At 42.8% G+C, this 16,728-nt stretch overlaps 2 protein-coding genes across 2 annotated transcripts; one reads left to right on the plus strand and one right to left on the minus strand.

Annotated features, from left to right (window-relative positions):
* Positions 1-3,506: 3,506 nt before the first annotated feature.
* On the plus strand, positions 3,507-5,183 carry LOC119289583 (uncharacterized acetyltransferase At3g50280-like). Its single transcript, XM_037568879.1, has one exon. The coding sequence runs from the start codon at positions 3,584-3,586 to the stop codon at positions 5,018-5,020; it is 1,437 nt and encodes a 478-aa protein (XP_037424776.1). The 5' UTR covers positions 3,507-3,583; the 3' UTR covers positions 5,021-5,183.
* Positions 5,184-9,549: 4,366 nt separating this feature from the next.
* Positions 9,550-14,855, minus strand: LOC119287719 (methylcrotonoyl-CoA carboxylase beta chain, mitochondrial-like). Its single transcript, XM_037567316.1, has 10 exons — positions 14,664-14,855; positions 14,439-14,558; positions 13,332-13,766; positions 13,168-13,258; positions 12,370-12,602; positions 12,117-12,281; positions 11,011-11,085; positions 10,551-10,682; positions 9,980-10,036; positions 9,550-9,900 (listed from the first exon to the last, which is right to left on the minus strand). The coding sequence occupies exons 1-10, from the start codon at positions 14,853-14,855 to the stop codon at positions 9,697-9,699; spliced, it is 1,704 nt and encodes a 567-aa protein (XP_037423213.1). The 3' UTR covers positions 9,550-9,696.
* Positions 14,856-16,728: the final 1,873 nt, after the last annotated feature.

Below are 16,728 nucleotides of genomic sequence, written 5' to 3' on the forward strand. Positions count from 1 at the left end.
ACGAGAAAATGTACACACGTGTCATGTGAAATCAACACAAGGATGAAAACTTATATAACTTGCACTAATATATATTTATGTTGCAATGAAATTTTCTACACCCTCTGTTCATAAATATATGAGGTTTTGCAGTTCAATTTGAACTGTCAAAACGTCCTATATTTTGAAACGGAAGGAGTAGTAGTTAGCTACACATGCATATGCACACCTTCGTACTGGAGTAATGTTGTAATACTACAGTTAATTAATCATGGATGTGAAATTTCGTAGTCTATCTCTCTCAGATTCTGGTGCCGTCCAATTCAAAAGAAAAAGAAAAAGGATTCTAGTGCTACTTACATCTAACCATTCAGTACAACATCCCTTTTGATTGGAATCTATAAATACACTATGCTCCCTAATTTTTAAGGTCTCATATTCAATTGAGGTCTTTAATTTAAAATTGGGTCATCTCAACAGTTTTTGAAGGAGCTATCTTATTAAAAAAATCAATTCATTATGCTCCTTAATTTTAAAGCATCCCATTTGATTGAGGTGTTTAATTTTGGATTTGATTCATAATTTTGAACGGGTCAATGATTTTTAATATCAGTCGCGAGGAGTTGGCCTATAAAACATATCATACCATGCACCCTCTCACCACCTACAAAAAAGAAGTACCAACGCAATATTGTAGCACAATATAGTAGCATTGAATCACACTGCCGGAAGCCGATCAAAACACCACATTATAAATAAAAGGAAACACACTCCCGCACTCGCCAAACCAAATACTCCCTCAGTTCTAAAATATAAGGTGTGTTAGGTTTTTGAAAGTCAAATTTCTTTAACTTTGACCAATTTCAAAGCCAAAAATATTGCCATCAACAATACTAAATGATACTCCCTCCGTCCGAAAATACTTGTCATAGAAATTGATACAAATGAATGTATCTCTATTACTAATGGAGCAGTTGATGAATAGTCTGCCGGTTATTTTTCGCTGGGTTTTTTTCGTCTCACCACTTTCGTTGGTTCTATTTTGCTGGTTTTATTTCGTCTCCCTCCCACTTGCCTTTTCGCTTCACCACCCACATAAACCCATCAGATTAGTTACCATATAAAAAATAAATCACAATCAATCAAGTATTGATGGACCACCCACATAAACCCATCAGATTAGTTACCATATAAAAAATAAATCACAATCAATCAAGTATTGATGGGATATTTCCTTATATTGATGTGATTTTCCCTTTCTTATCATCAATCATCTCTACTGCCTAAAAAATGCATAGCTTTCCTTTTCCTGCCAACCGACCGTGTCCCGTCTCCCTACGTCCACCCTCGTTGCTCTGCCTCCCGCACGAAAAAAGAACCTCTTGTTTGACCTCTCCCAAACCCCGTTCGATGGAAAAACCCAGCCGCCTGCTTCCCCTCCTCTCGACCGCTCCATACGTCCAGATCGCAGCCCCATCCCCATCCTCCTCTCACGTCACGGCAGCCGATGGACTGCCGCCACCACCCTCCTACTCTCTCGCCGCTGCCGTCCTCCCGCTCGCTCGCTGCCGTCATCGCCACCAATCCCGGCGAAGGCGCCGTTGCTGCTATGTTGCCTCCTTTCCCCATCCAAGCCTGACCATGGCAACGACACCCTCTCATGTGTCCCGCAGTGAGGTTTGGGGAGGCACGACCACAATCCAGTAGGGATCTCACCGCGGACCCGTCCGCTGGGATGGGTGTTGCCTCCGTTGCGAATGGGATCGAAGGGAGGGACTACTTCGTCGTCAAGGTCGGCAAGGCAGCGGCCGATTGGGAGCCCGGTTGTGAACAAGGGAGTTCGTCCCCATGGAGGCGGCGGCCGTGGAGATTGGATGTGAAGCAACCCCACTTGCCGGTGGTGGAGGCTTGCCGTCCATGTGCTCCTTTCTTCTCCCGGTATCTCCATTCCTTGCCTCCCATTACAAAAGCAAGCATGAATGAGAGCAGGGGATGATTTTCATCAATTCATTTCTCATATTTTTAGTTGCTTTTTTGAGATTATACAAGATGCTCCCGATCTGTTTTGTCAAATTACTTGGATCGTCTTATGGAATTGACGGCCATCGTATTTTCACCTCATGTGATTTCTTAATCCTTGTCCCACTAGGCATCCACTACATGTTTGGTAATGACATGATGTTGAGGCGGCTAGGAGAAGCTTAGCAGCCAGATCAAGGGCTATCGAGATGGATCTCGGAGCCAAGTAGTAGTTCTTTTGTTAAATTTTGGTTATTATCTTTTCTATCGTTATGATTGTGGGATGGTTGATTTTGACTCAGTGTAACATTTGCATTTGTTTCACCAGCTTGTTGGCGTAGATGCGTGGCACTGCGGCAACTAATCAAGAGCGAGGGCAGTGCACATCAGAGCTACGCTGAATGTAGCGAGCCAACCACGAATTGGGTATGTTCACACGAGGGATGGGAGAGGAGAGGAACATTAACATTTTTCATGATTTGGATGAAAATTTCAGTTCGTAGTTTCTCCGTATGTGGCAACACACTAGCGGTACTCATGGGCTTAGGATGAAAGTAGCGCCAGCAGAATCAGTAGGTTGAATGGGAAGGCGGCTGTTGCCCTTGTCCCTTGGTGCTAGCCTACCGTGGCAGCCTCACTAACTTGCTCATTGCGAATACGAGTTCGTGGGGTCGCAGTTGCTGCAGATTTGTTTTTATCACTTTTTACAATATTTATTGATGTATCCCTAACTCATTGAGTCATTTTTAGCTTTGATTTCCCATATACGCCAGCCTAAATATCCCATGGTCAGAATATTGAACTCTTAAAGTTAATTCCCTCAATTCTGGTGGCAAATATAATACACATAATCCATATTGTTATGCACTAGCGCGTGTGTGTGAAATAGATGAATTATGGTCCCGTACCCAATAAGATGGATATGTGTGTGTGTTAGAGAGAGGGAGAGGGGGAGAGAGAGTGAGGAAGAGGGAGGGAGAGTGTGTGTGTGTGAGGATTTGATGGTAAAAAAAATCGCCAATGTCGTAATATTGAACTCTTAAAGTTAATGTGGCCCCGTTGCAACGCACGGACGTTCTTCTAGTTTAGAACTAAAATACATCTAGATACAAATATTACTTGGACAAGTATTTCCGGACGGAGGGAGTATAAAATAAAAATTCATTTCAGGATGAATCTAATGGTGCCCATTTGATATTATGTATATTAATATATTTCTTTATAAATTTCGTCAAACTTAGAGAGGTTTGCCGTTTCAAAAAACAATATACTTTATATTTTGAAACGGAGGATTCACTCCACACGTGAAATCTGACTGATTTGCTAAAATAGAATTGCTAAGCAATGCGCGTATCTGTAGATATCATGTGCCCAAATTAAAAATGAAATTGATCTGGCTGGCCTGGTAAAGGTCCAATTTTTTTACCGCCACCAACCAACCAAATCAGTAATGTTAATTAGCTTGTCTCAAAAAAAAAAGTAATGTTAATTAGCAACCCCTACAAATTTCTGCTCCAATTTGTACACTGTCCAGCCTGCAGCTAGCAACAAACCTGCTACTAATCTTTATCCCCAAACAAGCGCAATGCCGTCGCCGTCGCCGTCCATGGTGCGCGTGGTGTCATCGCGCACGGTGGCGCCGCCGCCGCGCCCGCGCGAGCGCATCCCGCTAACCTCCTGGGACGCCGCCATGCTGTCCGCCAACTACATCCAGAAGGGCCTCCTCTTCCACAGACCCTCTTCCTCGGCATCCGCCCTCTCCACCGCCGCCGGCGTCGTCGACCACCTCGCCGCGGCCCTCGGCGACGCGCTTGTCTACTACTACCCCGTTGCCGGCCGCTGCGCCACCGAGCAGCACAGGGACGAACTTACCGGCGCCGTCGTTGGCTGCTCCGTCCACATCGACTGCGACGGCCAGGGCGTGGAGGTCGTGCACGCCGTAGCCGACGGCGTGGCCATGGCGGGCATCGTCCCGCCCGACGCCGACGTGCCGCGCGACGTGCTGGCGCAGTTCTTCCAGCTCACCGACGCCGTCAACTACGGCGGCCGCGAGCAGCCGCTGCTCGCCGTCCAGGTGACCGACCTCGCCGACGGGGTGTTCGTCGGGTTCGCCTACAACCACGCGCTCTCCGACGGCACCGCCTTCTGGGACCTCGTCAACAGCTGGGCGGCCCTCGCGCGCGCCAGACTCGGCCTCGCCCCGGCGCCCCCGACGCCGAAGCCCTCGTTCGAGCGCTGGTCGCCGGACGGCGGCGCGGCGGGGCCGGCCGTGCTGCCGTGCGCCGACGTGTCGGAGCTCGTCGAGCGGGCGCCCCCGCTGGCGTTGCGCGAGCGGATGCTGCACTTCTCGGCGGACTCGCTGGCGGCGCTCAAGGAGCGCGCGCGGGAGGAGCTCCTGGCCGCTGGGGACGCAGCCGGCGCCGCCGCCCTGACGCGGTTCCAGGCGCTGTCCTCGCTCTTCTGGCGCTGCATCACCCGTGCGCGGCGGCTGGCGCCGGAGCAGGAGACCGTGTGCCGCGCCTCCATCAACAACCGCGGGCGGCTGCGGCCGGAGCTGCCCAGGGAGTACTTCGGCAACACCATCTACGCCATCGGGACGGAGCCGGCGCGCGCCGCGGACCTCCTCGAGCGCGGGCACGGGTGGGCGACGGCGGCCGTGGGGCGGGCCGTGGCGGCGCACACGGACGCGGCCATCAGGGCGCGCGTGGCGGCGTGGACGGCCAAGCCCATGGTGTACACGCATCGCTTCTTCGACCCGACCGAGACCTTGATGGGCAGCTCGCCGCGGTTTGACATGTACGGCTGCGACTTCGGCTGGGGGAGGCCCGTGGCGGCGCGCAGCGGCCGGGCCAACAAGTTCGACGGCAAGACGTCGCTGTACCCCGGCCGGGAGGGCGGCGGGAGCATCGACGCAGAGCTCACGCTCACGCCGGAGAACATGGCGGCGCTCGAGGAGATTGAGGAGTTATGGGCTGCCGTGACCCCGGACACGCCGGTGCTGGCGCCGGAGAAGAAGCCTTGAATCTTTCGTCCATGTCACCACTCTGTCTGCTACTCTTTTTTTTCTCAGAAAAACTTCCGGATCTGTTCATTTTCTATTCATGGCACTAGCACCAGCAAATAATAAAGAGAGTGCCTAGAACTCATGTAGCTGAGTTATAATATGGTCTCATTCACCTGATGTATGCTGATGTCACATGATAGTTTATTTCTTTTGAGCAAATGTCACGTGATAGTTGTCCCGGTCCTTTTCCTGGGACCTCCTATGTGCCGCGTTATGCGGCAAACTGGTGAAGCTTCACAGAGGCGTCGAACCAACGGGCCGGTCCAGGTAGCCAACCCCGCAAAGCGAATTTATTTTAGAGAAAACGATTCGCGCTTCGCGTTGGGCTCAAACTCGCAACGCTTACTCGTCTATTCAGGAACCATGCCGCTGGAGTTGAACACCTTTTGTGACAATTTCGCAGCGCAATCATTTAAGTAGCGGGACTAGCATAAAATTCCTAAAAGAGATGGACTCATAAGGTTTCGAACTCAGCACCTCCTGTGGTCAAGAAGTGGTACATAACCACTGCAATACATAATTTTGCTGTTTAAATGTTGCAGCGCCACTTATAATAACTGTAAAAGGAGACAGATCTATTTCTTCTTTTGAGAATTTTGAATGCGTTATTATTTAGGAAAGCGGATATTTATTGAATAAAAAAAATTTCAAAATTGTGAACAAATTAACAAAGTTGGAAATATTAGAAAAGCGAACAATTTGTGGAAGAGTCAAACAATTTTTGATCGATCTTGAACATATTTTAGAAAAGAGGGAAATTTTTGAACAAATTTGAAAACATTAACATTTTTCCAAAACTCGAACATTTTTGGAATAAATGGAACATTTAGTGAAACTCTGAACCAAAATCTAAAAAGCAAACAATTTTTGCATATGTGAACAATTTATGAAACTGTAAACAATATTAGGGAGAGGCAAGCTTTTTATGAATATCATGAACTTTCTTTCAATTTGTGAACAAAATTCGAGAAATCAGGAACTTTTCTGAACTTTTGAACACTTTTGTAAACCCCGAACAAAAATGTAGAACCAATATTTTTTGAATCCTTAACATATTTTCCAATTGTAAACATTTTTAGTACAAGCAAACATTTATTTAACAATGTGAAAAAAAAACTCAAATTTCTTTTTTACTAAAGAGAGCAAATTTTGAAAAAAGTGACCGTTTCTTGAAAATATAGAAGCCCCTTGAACAATTTTGAAACCTGAACATTTTTTGAAATTTCCAAATGATTATTAACCAGTGAACAAAATTTGAAAAACAGGAACAATTTTTGGGATTCAAAAATATTTCAAACCACAAATTTTTTTGGAAAACTCCTGCACCTATTTTGAATTTGTGAACAAATTTCAGAAAACAGGAACATTTTTTGAAAACATGAACTTTTCAAAAAATCCTGAACATATTTGGAACGTATTTTTCAAAATTTGTGAACAAAATTGAAAAAAAAGGAAATTTCAGAAATTCTGAATTCAAACTTTTCTAAAATAAAAATAGAGAAAGAAAGAAGAATATAATAGAAAAAGAAGCAGAAAAAGGGAAATAAATACTTGAAAAGGAAGAAAGAAGAAAAGAAAAGAAACAGAAACAGGAAATTTTGAAAATCATGAAGATATTTTTTATTTTTAGACCAAAATTAGAAACGGAGAACAATTTTAAAATTTCCAAACAAATTTGAAGCTTGAACAGTTTTTGAATACGTGAACAAAATTTGGGAACAAGAACAATTTTTGAAAACATGAACATTTTTTAAAAATCCCGGTCATTATTTGAAAAGTTCCAAAAAAATAAACAAAAACATTCCGAACAATTTTTGGAAAATGAGAACAATTTTTGAAATGCCCGAACAATTTTTTGAAAATGCGAACATTATTTGAATTTATGAACAAGTTTTGAAAGGTTGAAATTTTTTACAAAATTGGAAATATTTGAAAAGTGCGAAAAAATTTCAGTTTGTGAACAAAATTTGAAACCTGATTTGTTTTTTAAAAATGGACTTGAAATGCAAAGGAAACGACAAAAAGAAATAGAAAAGGAAAAGAAAAGAAATAAAAAGGAGAAAAAAAGAGACAGAAAAATCGAGAAAAGAAAAAAACGGTTCAGGGAACCTTCTAGAAGTTTCCCAAAACCAGAAAACCCGGGCTGGGAACCTCTAGAAGGTTCCCAAAACCGGAAGTGCCCCAATTGATTAACGGGCCGGCCCACATGAGCGCTTCGATCGCCAGTTCTGTGCGTTGCGCCGACATTTCGACGCAATGAGCGGTAAATAGGGAATTCCCCTTTTCCTGTTGTCCCAGCCCGTTTGTGCGTTGTTCCTCCGAAAACAGGCTCCCGAAATCCAGCACAGCCCAGTGGTGCGAACATTATTTGAATTTATGAACAAGTATTGAGCTGTCAAATTGTTCATAAATCCAGCTGTCAATTTTGTTATAATTCCGGCACATCCCATTTGAGCTTTTCGGCCTGTACACAAGTCATTGGGTGTTAAAACAAGCCGGCCCATTGGCAGATGCAGCGCTGTATCACGTGGGTCATAAAAAAATGCCAAAAAATAAGCACTTATACGAGATCTTGAACTCACGATCTAATCTAATCTAGCAATGCTGAAAGCGTGTTGCAAGCCACTACTGTCTACAGCAGATGGGCGTTGGTTATGAATAAAAACCATGAAACTTTAAAGAGCTATCTATCACGACAAATCGAACAGTTTTAGTACTTTTCTGACATTTCTTGAATTTTTTATTTTTTAAAAACTTGAGAAAATCATTTGAAATTCCCCAAATATTTTTTGGATTCACGAACAAAATTTGAAAACATGATTTCTTTTCAATTTGTGAAAAGATTTTTAAAAAAAGAACATTTTTTGAGAATCCCTTAAATTTTTTGCATATGTGAACAAAATGAAATAAAGTGAACAACATTTGAAAACAGGACCCTTTTTTCAATTTCTGAACAAAACTTGAAAAAGTGTGAGCATTTTTTAAATTCACAGATATTTTGAATAAAATTTAAGAACAGAATTTTTTTTGAAGTTTTGAACAATTTGTGGAAAACACAAACATTTATTTAAACTTACAAACATTTTCCTGAAAATGCCAAACAATTTTAAAAAAGATCAAAACTTGAAGAAAGAAAAATAATACGTAAAAGGAAAGAAACGAAAAAGAAAAGGAGAGAACGTGCAGTTGCGACCACCTTGATAAACTTGCAGTTGCGACCGACCTCCAAAAACTTGTAATTGCGACTACCATAGAGAAACTTGCAGTTACGAACGGCCTTGAAAACATGCAATTGCGACTACCCTAGGGAAACTTGCAATTACGACCGGCCTTCAAAAACTTGCTGTTGCGACTACCCTAGAGAAACTTGCAGTTGGGACCGGCCTTGAAAAGTTGCGATTATGACAACCCTAGAGAAGCCTGCAGTTGCAATCAGCAAAAAAAGTTGCAATTACAACTACCCTAGAGAAACTTACAGTTGTGATCGGCCTTCAAAAACTTGCAATTGCGACTACCTAACAGAAACTTGCAGTTGCGACCGGCCTTGAAAACATGCAATTGCGACTACCCTAGCGAAACTTGCAGTTATGACTACCCTAGAGAAACTTGTAATTGCAACCGGCCTTCAAAAACTTGCAATTGCGACTACCCTAGAAAAACTTGCAGTTGCGACCGGCCTTGAAAACTTGCAATCGCGACTACCCTAGAAATTTTTGCAGTTGTGACCGACCTTTGAAAAACTTGCAACTGCGGCTATCCTAGAGAAAACATGCACTTCTGATCCCCGCTTAAAAATGAAAAAAAAGACGAATGAACGACCGCTGCCCATTGATCCAGGTTCTAATAAAAAAAAGCAAAAGTCATCATGGGCCATGAGCATCATTAACGGACAATCAGGAAAAAACAAAAAAAAAATATTGCAAAAAGGGTCACAATGGGCCGCACGTAGCATTTATTGGATAACCTACATGGATCCTGACGCAAATCATTCTGATGGCTGATGGATCAAATAAGGCATAGTTAAAACTCAGAATGTGAGATAAGAAAATAAATAGAACAAACAACTTTTTTGCAAATGACACAAACAAAAATAAAAAATAAAAAATGAAGTGCCAAACTATAAAAATTAAAAAATGTTAAGAAAAAAAATGAAACAAGGGGAAAAAGTTGAAGTTAAAATGAGAGTGAGCGGAGAAATTGAGGAAAATGCTCACGAGAAGTAATTAAAGGCTTTGCCTTGGCGCTTCCCGTTCTGCACAGTACACTGACGAAATGAGGCCAGGTATATCCATTCAAAACAATATTTTTTTACATCCATTCAAAACAATTAAGAGTATAAAAGTACAACAGACCGAGCACCCCCGCCCGGGAATAGTGCACATGGTAACCAGCATCTACACGCGCTGGTTTCTTTTCACACAACACAATGTGAAGTTCGTTCTCGAGCAAGACGCCTTTCAGCCCCTTCCAAGCACTAGAAAAGCACATGGACAAAATCAATACAGCAGGGCTAACAAAATTTCCCCCTAGAAACAGGCCTTGAATAAGCACCTCATTTCAATTCATATTGGAAGCATTAAAGCAAGTTTTATTTTACAGGGCTGTGACATGTGTACTATACACGATTTACATAATTACATTCGAAACACGCCATATTTCGTGTCTTCTGGAACCGGCTTGGCCGAAGCAGAGAGGCAAAGGCTTAGGACCCGTCTGGTATCGGCGGGATCTATGATCCCGTCGTCCCAAAGCCTAGCGGTCGAGTAGTACGGGCTTCCTTCTTTGTCATAAGCCTCGACGACTTTGGCTTTGAAGGCTTCTTCGTCATCCTTGGTCCACTGCATAACAAAGAAAGTCTCATCTTCTACCAGTATTTGTTTTATGTTTACTGAATCCAATATAAATGATGCACTATACCTCCACTCCTTGCCTTTTCCTGTTGTTCTTCTCTATTTGGGCGAGAACACCAGCTGCCTGAAAAGGTTCAAGAGAAAGATGTGTTAAAACCAGTGGTAGCTTGGCTCTTGCTTGAGGCTTAGCATACCCATAAGAAACCAGTGCAAATATGTTCACGTGTACAAGAACATGATCGGCATATGCTACCGCAGCTTTCCCTCTTAATGTCCAGTGCACATGCCTAGGAGACACCCAAAAAAAGTATTTTGATGGACTGAGAGCATGCTTTGCTTTCACAGTGGTATTCCGCCGTTCTGCTTTTGTTTTGCCTGGTTGCGCCTTACGGAAATGTTTCTAACAACCGTGCACAATGTTTCTGCAACAAAGTGTAGCATGCTGGCTACTTTTGTTTGCAGCTGAGTAACAGCTGAGATTTTTCACATTTTGGACTACTAATGCTGCCTAATAACCTATGTCCCTAGGCTTCAAGGGAATTGATACCAAGAGTTACATTTGTGGCATCCTTACCAGGTAATGATACTAGTAAAAGAGTAAGACAATTTGAAGCCAATGACAGGTCCAAAGGTCTTACCTGAATGCCACCCATAACAGATATCCTAGCAGTTGGCCACATGAACAAAAAATTCGGGCTGTATGCACGTCCACACATTCCATAATTCCCAGCACCGAAACTTCCACCGACAATTATGGTAATTTTAGGAACCTGTACAGAAATATAGATATATAGGGTCATGCTATCCATATAATTTTATAGAATTTTAGATGTAGATAAAAATACAGGACTAGCTATAGATTCCATAATAGCATTTTGTCCCAAGCAAGTTGGGGTAGGCTAGATATGATACCCAACGAGAACATACGAAAAACTAAAAGGAGAAAGAGAGAAAAAAGAAAAGAAAACAAATAGACCAAAGTGCTACTCTGCTCTACTCATGCTATGTCATGTGGCATGCTGTGTAAATGCGGAAGAAAGCAAGACCAGGCCGCTAGTTTATTAAGACCAAGAATGGGAAACAGTAGAAATGTCTGACCTTTGAACAGGAAACTGCCATAACCATTTTTGCTCCAGCTTTCGCAATTCCACTTGCTTCAGATTTCGACCCAACCTATTAAACATTATCACTGCAAAAGGTTAGAAGGCTCGTACTCCAAAATAAAACCAACTGTTATGTTCAAACTTTAGTATCCCCTTAGTACAACTTTGATGACAAGATGTCTTAACCTTAGTAAAACTTTGTACAAAGTTGCGACACTTATTTTGGGATGGAGGAAGTATGTATGCAATTCATATTGTTGGACTGTAAAGGATTTTCTCATCCCCAGAAGCTAGCTTGTGACGTTAGAGTTCTTAGGTCTCTTTCCCTCGTGCAACCAATATCGGACTATTCCAACAATCTGCCCCTTTACTCATTTGTGCCCCAATCTGCCCCTTTACTGTAGATGGGCGGTCTCTGTGCAGTGGCAGTGCTAGACCTTTGACCTTGTGATGTCAACCAACCAAACTCTTGATGATTGTATGAGTTATGTGATGAATACAAAAAATTATGAGTGTTCTCCACCAGTTGTGGTGTTAGTTAACAACTTGACATCATAAACTGTGTGTAGCCGCCACTGTATGTGGCTGACATGCCCCTTCAAAATACATGGATGGTCCCTCAGGCACCCATGGTCCATTAGGCCTTCAAACACTAGACTCCATCATGCCAGATACTCCCTCCGTCCGAAAATACTTGTCATCAAAATGGATAAAAATGGATGTATCTAGAACTAATATACATCTAGATACATCCTCTTTTATTCATTTTGATGACAAGTATTTCCGGACGGAGGTAGTATGTTGGAACCATGCTTTTTGTTGCTGCTGTTGGAAGTTGGAACCATGCTTTCATAACAACTGTTGTGTCATAAAGGGTCTTTTCACCGTCAAAAGCCAACTTGTGAGGTGAGGGATGTTCGCAATATCAATTAGGTCACTTTATTTATGAACATGAATTAAAAAATATTGAACCGAGCTAAACCACTTTCCATGATAACGGAAATACAATGTTTTGTAGATGAATACGAGGTGGGAAAGGACAATATTTTGAACATGAATTGGAATGAAAGAATGAACTGAAAAGTAAAGAAGATGCCATACCATGAACCCAGAAATATTTTGAAGGAATATCAAAGGAATATTGCGTTGAGCACACAACTCAATGAAGTGGGTACCCTTTAGTGCCGACTCGGTAAATAAAATGCCATTGTTTCCAATAATTCCAACTGGCTGCCCGCATATCCTTGCAAAACCAGTCACTAGTGTCTGCGTAAATGCAAAATGAAACAGATTTGAGTTGCACAACGCACAATACAGAATGCAAAGGATAATCAAGCATAAGAGAAATCCTTACTGTTCCATACAATTTTTTGAATTCATCAAATTCACTTCCATCGACTATACGAGCTATTATTGAGCGAATGTCAAAAGATTGCTTCGTATCAGCTGGTGCAATTGAGCGAAGTTCCTGTACATCATACAATGGTTCTTGGTAATCACAAGCAGAATTGTGTCTACTTGTTTCTTTAGCGGCCAAATGGAGGTTCTTCACAACGTTCCTTCCCAGTGCAAGACCATGGTGTTCATCTATTGCAATTTACAGTGCAGAAGATGTCTAAGATGTCGCAACAACATCCAACTAATATGTCTAGAAAAAAATGATACATAAGAGGGTCATCTATGGTTTAAGATAGAAACATCCAATGAGTGACAATAAAATGCAAAATATCAGGGTCTGGAAACTATTTGCATGATCAAATATATCAGGGAAGAAACAAACAAGGGTCTGGAAACTATTTGCGTGATCAAATATATCAGGGAAGAAACAAACAAGGGTCTGGAAACTATTTGCGTGATCAAATATATCAGGGTAGAAACAAACAGTACTCTCCAATCTCCATAGAATGCTCAGAGACGACATCTAATAAGGTACTTGTTAATACTTCTTTTTCTGGAACCACCAAGCTGGACGCGTACCACCGTGGATGTAGAACATGGAAAAAGAAATAATAACAGAAAGAAGCAGAACTTTTACACTAAAAGCTTGCCGGAAATGCATCTTTTAAGAAATTAAGCAGACGATCCTCCATTTGTTATATCTAAAAGAGCAGTATTCGAGTCGTATTATACAGCAATTTATGTTAAAATATACCTTGTGCAAAATGATCAGAGACTCCTGATATTTTACAATGCACTGATGCTCCACCAAGGTCCTCAGCAGATATCTCCTCCCCTGTAGCAGCCTGCAGAATTGGCCATTTAGACTTGGAAATGTAATTTAGATATTTGTCAAGATTGTGGACAGAAAATACTAACCTTTACAAGGGGTGGACCAGCTAGAAATATTGTTCCATTTCCCTTAACTATTATACTTTCATCAGCCATTGCAGGAATATAAGCCCCGCCAGCAGTACAAGAACCTAAAACTACAGCAATCTGAGGAATACCATCTGCGGACATCTTAGCTTGATTGTAGAATATTCGACCAAAATTATCACGGTCGGGGAAAACTTCTGCCTGCTTGGGGAGATTAGCACCTCCACTGTCAACAAGATATATGCAGGGCAATTTACATTCAGAAGCTATTTCCTGCGCCCGCAGATGCTTTTTGACAGTGATAGGATAGTATGTACCCCCCTTTGTAGTTGGGTCATTGGCCACAAACATACATAGTCGTCCATGAACAGGCCCTATGCCAGTAATTATTCCCGCTGATGGTAATGCTTCCTCGTAAACATCAGATCCTGCAAGCTTTATTGCGAAAAGTATCATCAGCAGCTCATAGCCCACAACAAGTTGGACAACTATGAAAACATTTGTTTCTATTCTGAAGCATCCTACCAGATAATGGCATGTCTGAATAGTTAGGGGCAGTTGGCTGCAGGATAACGATATGGGTGGGAAGACAATGGTGTTCTGGTCAATTATTTCACATAAACGAATATCGTACTGAGACTTGCATCCAGTGTCTTTTTTTTTTTTGCAGAAAAGATCAGATCTGTTATAAAAGTTGATATACTAGTGCATAAGTCAAATCCATGCTACTCTATTAAATTAGAAAGCTATTTAGAAAATCAGGATGCATACAAAAAATAGAGCTACGTGTTCTTCGAGGGAAAAAAGATTACTCTAAAAAATAGTTAAACGGCCACTCGCTTTTTAAAGCCGCGGGGTGAAAAACTCGGTCCCGTTTTCTCAAATGGAAATGGTAACTATAAGAAACTATACATTTTAGAGCTGCAGGGTGAAAAATTCAGTCACGTTTTTCAGGAATCAAAATGGCAGCTAGTCCAATGGCCAAACTAGCGATGATAACTAGGATGAGCAGACCAACATGCAGTACAATTTCCTTAACGCCGTCGCTTGATAAAACTGGTCACCGGGAGGAAAAGGGGTCTGTCTCACTGATGGGCGATGGCTGACCTGAGAGAGCTCGAGGAAGGAGGCCCCCGGGTCGAGCAGGCGGTCGATGCGGTCCCTGGGGAGCAGCTTCCCCCGCCCCTCGTTCCGCTTCACCGCCCCCGCTCCTCCGCCGCCCAGCACCTGCAGCGGCAGCGCCCTCCGCCTCGTCAGGAGAGAGAGAGAGAGAGGGAAGGTGTCGGGTAATGCAAGGGTAAAGAGACCGGCGGCACGCGCGCGCGCACGCACCTGGGAGACGCGGGAGCGCAGGTCGGAGAGGAGGCCGCCGACGGCGGCGGCGTTGCGGGCGTAGGCGTCGGAGCTCCGGTCGAGCGCGTCGGGCAGGACCGAGGAGGAGGCTGCCGCCGCCGAGGAGCGGTAGGCAGCGGCGGCGCGGGCGCTGCCTAGGCGGGGCCGCCGCGCGGCCAGTCGGCCGAGCATCTCCGGCGGATGACGACGATGATGGATGGGCCGGTGGGGGGTGGACAGTGGAGTGAGCAGTCTGTGTCAGAGTGTGCGATGCCTCTCTGTATACTGACGGAGGAACACTCCCGCACGGAAGCTCCAGCGGATATTGATTGAGCTCGAAAGTATTTTCCACGGGAGTCTCGTGCTCGTCTGCTCTGATGCCATGCTGCGCTGGCAGACAGATGTGGATAAGGACCCCTGCAGACTTGCACTTGGTTTCTAATTTATTGAATTTTTTAAATATTGTTTTTTTCCAAATTTCCTAGTTTAGGTTCCTTTTCTATACCACGACGGTAGCCCATGAATAACTTTGAATATTGATGGCTGGATGAAGAGTGTCGGCCGTTGGATATTTTCTTCACCCCACTGAACTTTACCACATGTACTATCAAGAAGATATCGTACTTGACCGTAAGCACAATCGTAACTCTGCACGATTGCTTCGAAATTTGCTGCAATTTATTTTAGTGAGGCTTAGTATTATGGAACATGTATGTTTGTCAATTTGGTTCAATCGAGGAGTTTAATTTCGGATTTTATTCACGATTTTGATTGAGGTTATTTTCAACTTGGTTTGTAGCTTTTATTTAATTGAGGTGTTCAATTTCAGATTTGGTTCACAATTTCTACTGGTTGAACAATTGTGATTGAGGTGTCTAATTTTGAATTTCATTCATGAGTTTGACCGACTAAATAAATTTTCAAATCAATCGGCAACAACCAACCTACAAAAACACATGAGTCCTGCGCACTCTCTCATCACCAGGCAAAAGGGAATCATTACCAATGGACACTATAGCACCAATATGTTGCATGTGGTCACCAATGCAAAAGAAAATTCCACATACATCTGCGTTGATTAGCAGATAACATAGAATCACATCTTTAAAAAAGGCCCACCAAAATATCACATTATAAAGAAACCATGCACCATCATCTCCCTTACGCGCTAAACCAAGTAATAAAATTACGAAATCCCCACAAGACAAATGGCGCAGCAAAGCACGCACAACCTAGTATATGATGAGTTTCCATAGCCTAAAGTTGCAGTGGAATGTTTGCTCATATGATGAAGATTTTTGCTCCTGGGTCCTTTAGAAGCCAGATTCAGTATTGATCATCTCTGCATTGAGACGGAGACAATAAATTATGGGGAAATGGATTTGGTCGTAATGTAATCGAGTGCAGGTTATTAACTATTATCCGCTGAGCTCAAGATGCTACTGAGTATTAAAAGCTACTATCCATTGAGCGCGAGATACTATTGAATATTTTTTTAAAGGCTCAATGTGTAGTAGAAAGTCCACATCACAAACCAATAGTGTATATCATGTAGAAACAAAATGAGTGGCGGTGAGTTTATTTAGGATGCAAATCTTTCTTTAATGAGCGTTTTATAGATGATACTGAAATATATGTAAACTAAAATTCTTTTTTATTAATGCATGGCTTAGACTCTATCATCAACACTCTCGGTGAGTACCAAATATCTAGTCGGAATAGAATACCTTGCTTGTGTGCCTAGGCCTCATTCCCCTGACAAGACCACTACATGGCATGTACTATGTGTCAAGGGAATAATGGTGGATGCACTATGTTAGAAATCTTATGGTTCCAGAAGATATTTTCCTCAATAACGAGAACACATGAGATGGGTAGTGCACTAATCGTCAGCAAGCACGGTCATACACCAGATGATACCAAGTACATTGCCGGTGAGCATATCAAATGATCAAATCATTTGTATGTAGAAGTAGTAGAATCAATAGTATCCATATGTTCCTCAATGATTACTATAAAATATGACATTTCAACACAAAGTACATAGCATGCACATGATGTTAAA

The sequence above is a fragment of the Triticum dicoccoides genome, chromosome 4A (genome assembly GCF_002162155.2).
Source record: "Triticum dicoccoides isolate Atlit2015 ecotype Zavitan chromosome 4A, WEW_v2.0, whole genome shotgun sequence".
Lineage (NCBI taxonomy): Eukaryota > Viridiplantae > Streptophyta > Magnoliopsida > Poales > Poaceae > Triticum > Triticum dicoccoides.

Bases quoted from the DNA above. Each gene is read 5' to 3' on its own strand.
- LOC119289583 (XM_037568879.1), top strand. From the start codon at position 3,584: ATGCCGTCGCCGTCGCCGTCCATGGTGCGCGTGGTGTCATCGCGCACG.
- LOC119287719 (XM_037567316.1), bottom strand. From the start codon at position 14,855: ATGCTCGGCCGACTGGCCGCGCGGCGGCCCCGCCTAGGCAGCGCCCGC. The intron at 13,259-13,331 runs GTTAGTATTTTC...CCAATTCTGCAG, and splicing joins CTGGTCCACCCCTTGTAAAG to GCTGCTACAGGGGAGGAGAT. The intron at 11,086-12,116 runs GTATGGCATCTT...AATGTTTAATAG, and splicing joins AAAATATTTCTGGGTTCATG to GTTGGGTCGAAATCTGAAGC.